Consider the following 2,613-nt stretch of genomic DNA (forward strand, 5'->3'; position numbering starts at 1 on the left):
TTTTTAAAATTTTTAAATTTAATTTTTACTTAGTAAAAATAATAGATTTAATGAAACAGTGATTGTTTTATTTTGTATTTTTACGTTGATTCTCTACTTTAAAAAAATATTATTTAGGTAAATATTTTTTTAATGGAGCTGATTTCCCTATCACACCTCTTGTTGTAAACCAAATTAACTTGTCTAAATTGCAACAATTACAACAAAACCTGCAATTCTTTGTTCTTCGTGTGGGATTGTCCCTAATCACAATAATTTTCCTGTCTACCAACTCCACTTCCTTACTTTCTTTCTAATCGTCTTTCTATTCCAGCCCGAAGGATCTCGTAAACCTTGGTCTCCATCGGAGGAGGGTGAGAGCGCTCTCTCCCGTTCGATGCGTTATGCCGACCCCTGGCTCTACGGCAGCGTGCGCGCCCCAGGTGGCCTAGTCCTCGCCCCCGCTTTCGTCCTCTGCACTTGCTCCGACTACGTCAACGGCACAAAACGCTCCTCGAAGAAGACCCCCACGTCATGCAAAAAGTGCAAAGGCACTCGCTTGCCCCTCTCCGAGAGCAAATTCGGAACGGTGCGATGCTACCCCACCTCCAGCACCCCCACCCCGACGCGGGCCGGCACCATGCGCGTGGTGGGCTCCTCCAGGCCCTCCATCCTGCCCGACCCCTACGACCTCATGCGGAGGTCGCGCCTCTCCTCCAGGTCGGTCTCCCCTCGGGGGCGCCGCTCCATCCTCGAGTGCGACATCAACCCCTACGAGCTGATGGAGGCCCCCCGCGACGCCAGCATTACGCTAGTTAACGGCCAAAGAATCCGCGTGAGGCCCCCCACGGCCGAGGAGGTGCAAGTGAAGAGGCCCGCCCCCAAGGTGCCCCCCAAAAAGGCGCCAAACGAAAAGGAATCTGAGTGCAACCGGTTCAAGTCTATTTTAAAGAAACCAACAACTTTCAGTGACACGGATTCGAATAGCCGTGAGCACAGCCCCTCGCCCGCAAGCAGAAGTGGGTCACACTTTTACCTGCCAATGCCCGGCAACACACCCAGGAAAAAAGTGCAGTTTTTGGTTGAAAATGAACTTGATTTGGACCAAAATCGAAAGGATGAGGAGGAAATGTCAAACGAGGAAGGACAAGGTAGGGGGGACCTTGAAAATCGAGTGAAATTTGTGCGCTCCAAAGATTAGAAATCTTTTAGCAAATTTTATGGAAACTGAAGCCGGCTATTAATATTCATACTAATTAGAATGGAGGGTGACTATAAAAACACAAAATGGAATTTCTTATTACGTGAACGGAGCTTGCATAAAATCAAGAAACGGCCTAAATTATTATTGCAATAAGGAAGTTCACGATTTTTGACTTTCAAAATAAAAAAATTGTTGCTTCATACTCATCAACATAAACAAGTGTTGACAAATGTTAAGAAAACAATCAAGTTGTAGGTGGACGCTGGTATTTATGAAATTGCATCATTGGTTCCATTTATAGGAATTACAAATTTTTGGATGATGTTGTTGTTATTTTGTTACTGAAGCAATCATAGAAAACTTTTTTAGACAAAAGTTTTGCTTGAAAAACATTTCTCTTATATAAGAGAAAATAGGCTCTAGCAGTAACTTTTTGTACATCCTCTCTCTTATTAAAAGCTTTTACTAGATTTGGCGTAATTAGAACATTTTGTCGTTAAATTACTTGAAAGGCAATCAAAGTGTGTGATTTTTTTCACACGAACGGGTAAAAATAAAACGATTATTTACTTATACAGGGTGTTTTTCGAGCTCGCTTTTTTAATTTTGATCAGCATGTAAAATTTGATCATATCGTGTAATCAGGAACAAAAACACTTTTCAAAAATACAGAAATCAAATATGGTATCCATAAGAAAATCCAAAGTTGAGTGTTGTAACTTATATATCAAGAGCGCCTTGAAAAATACGAAGACAGATTTAGATTTCTTGTAAAAAAGTGCCTTAAAAACGTCTTAGTTAAAAATTACAAATTTCCGTTTTTTTTCCAAATAATTCAAAAACTAAAAATTACACATTAAATTTTCTTTCTGTTGTTCAGCATAAAAATGCGCAACTTAGCCTTAATTTTTGTCATTTTTATTATTAAGCAAGTTCTCCTTTATTTCCAAGTATGTTTGTGGTAAATAATCATTTTTAAAATATTTTTGGGTTTATTTTTTACCTTGATTGTTACTTAATTAATTTTTTTTTTGATAATAATAGAGGCTTTTACACTAAACGAATCTGTACCTGCTAGCGCATCAAAGGCGGATTCAGGGGAGGGGCCCCCCCAAACTTGCCACCAAAAGCTTCAATTTTTTATATTTAAATTTTGATATAAACACCTTATGACCTAAAGTTTTTTAAATGGAAACATTAGAATTCTTTTTAAATTACACTTATTAATACAAATTATACATATGTATACCGAGAGATCAAGATAATTTGTAATTGAGTCATTTTTGGATCCAAAAAATACTTATGACCGTTCTTTTTTAAAGGTAAATCATAAATTTAATTATATCTGTTTGAATAATGAACTTTATCAACTCCTAATCCAGTGAGTGGAAAAATTATGGAATTATTTTATTAAAACTACAAATATTTTG

At 38.0% G+C, this 2,613-nt stretch overlaps 1 protein-coding gene across 1 annotated transcript in view; it reads left to right on the forward strand.

Annotated features, from left to right (window-relative positions):
• Window positions 1-2,613, forward strand: part of LOC123004106 — a 65,057-nt gene that overhangs the window by 49,870 nt on the left and 12,574 nt on the right. Inside the window, exon 4 of the mRNA XM_044397223.1 lies at window positions 314-1,130. Within this exon, the coding sequence (XP_044253158.1) occupies window positions 314-1,130 (817 nt within the window). The remainder of the gene's footprint in view (window positions 1-313; window positions 1,131-2,613) is intronic.

The sequence above is a fragment of the Tribolium madens genome, unplaced genomic scaffold (genome assembly GCF_015345945.1).
Source record: "Tribolium madens isolate multiple individuals breed KSU strain unplaced genomic scaffold, Tmad_KSU_1.1 Scaffold_11;HRSCAF=98;Tcas5.2_LG3b, whole genome shotgun sequence".
NCBI lineage: Eukaryota > Metazoa > Arthropoda > Insecta > Coleoptera > Tenebrionidae > Tribolium > Tribolium madens.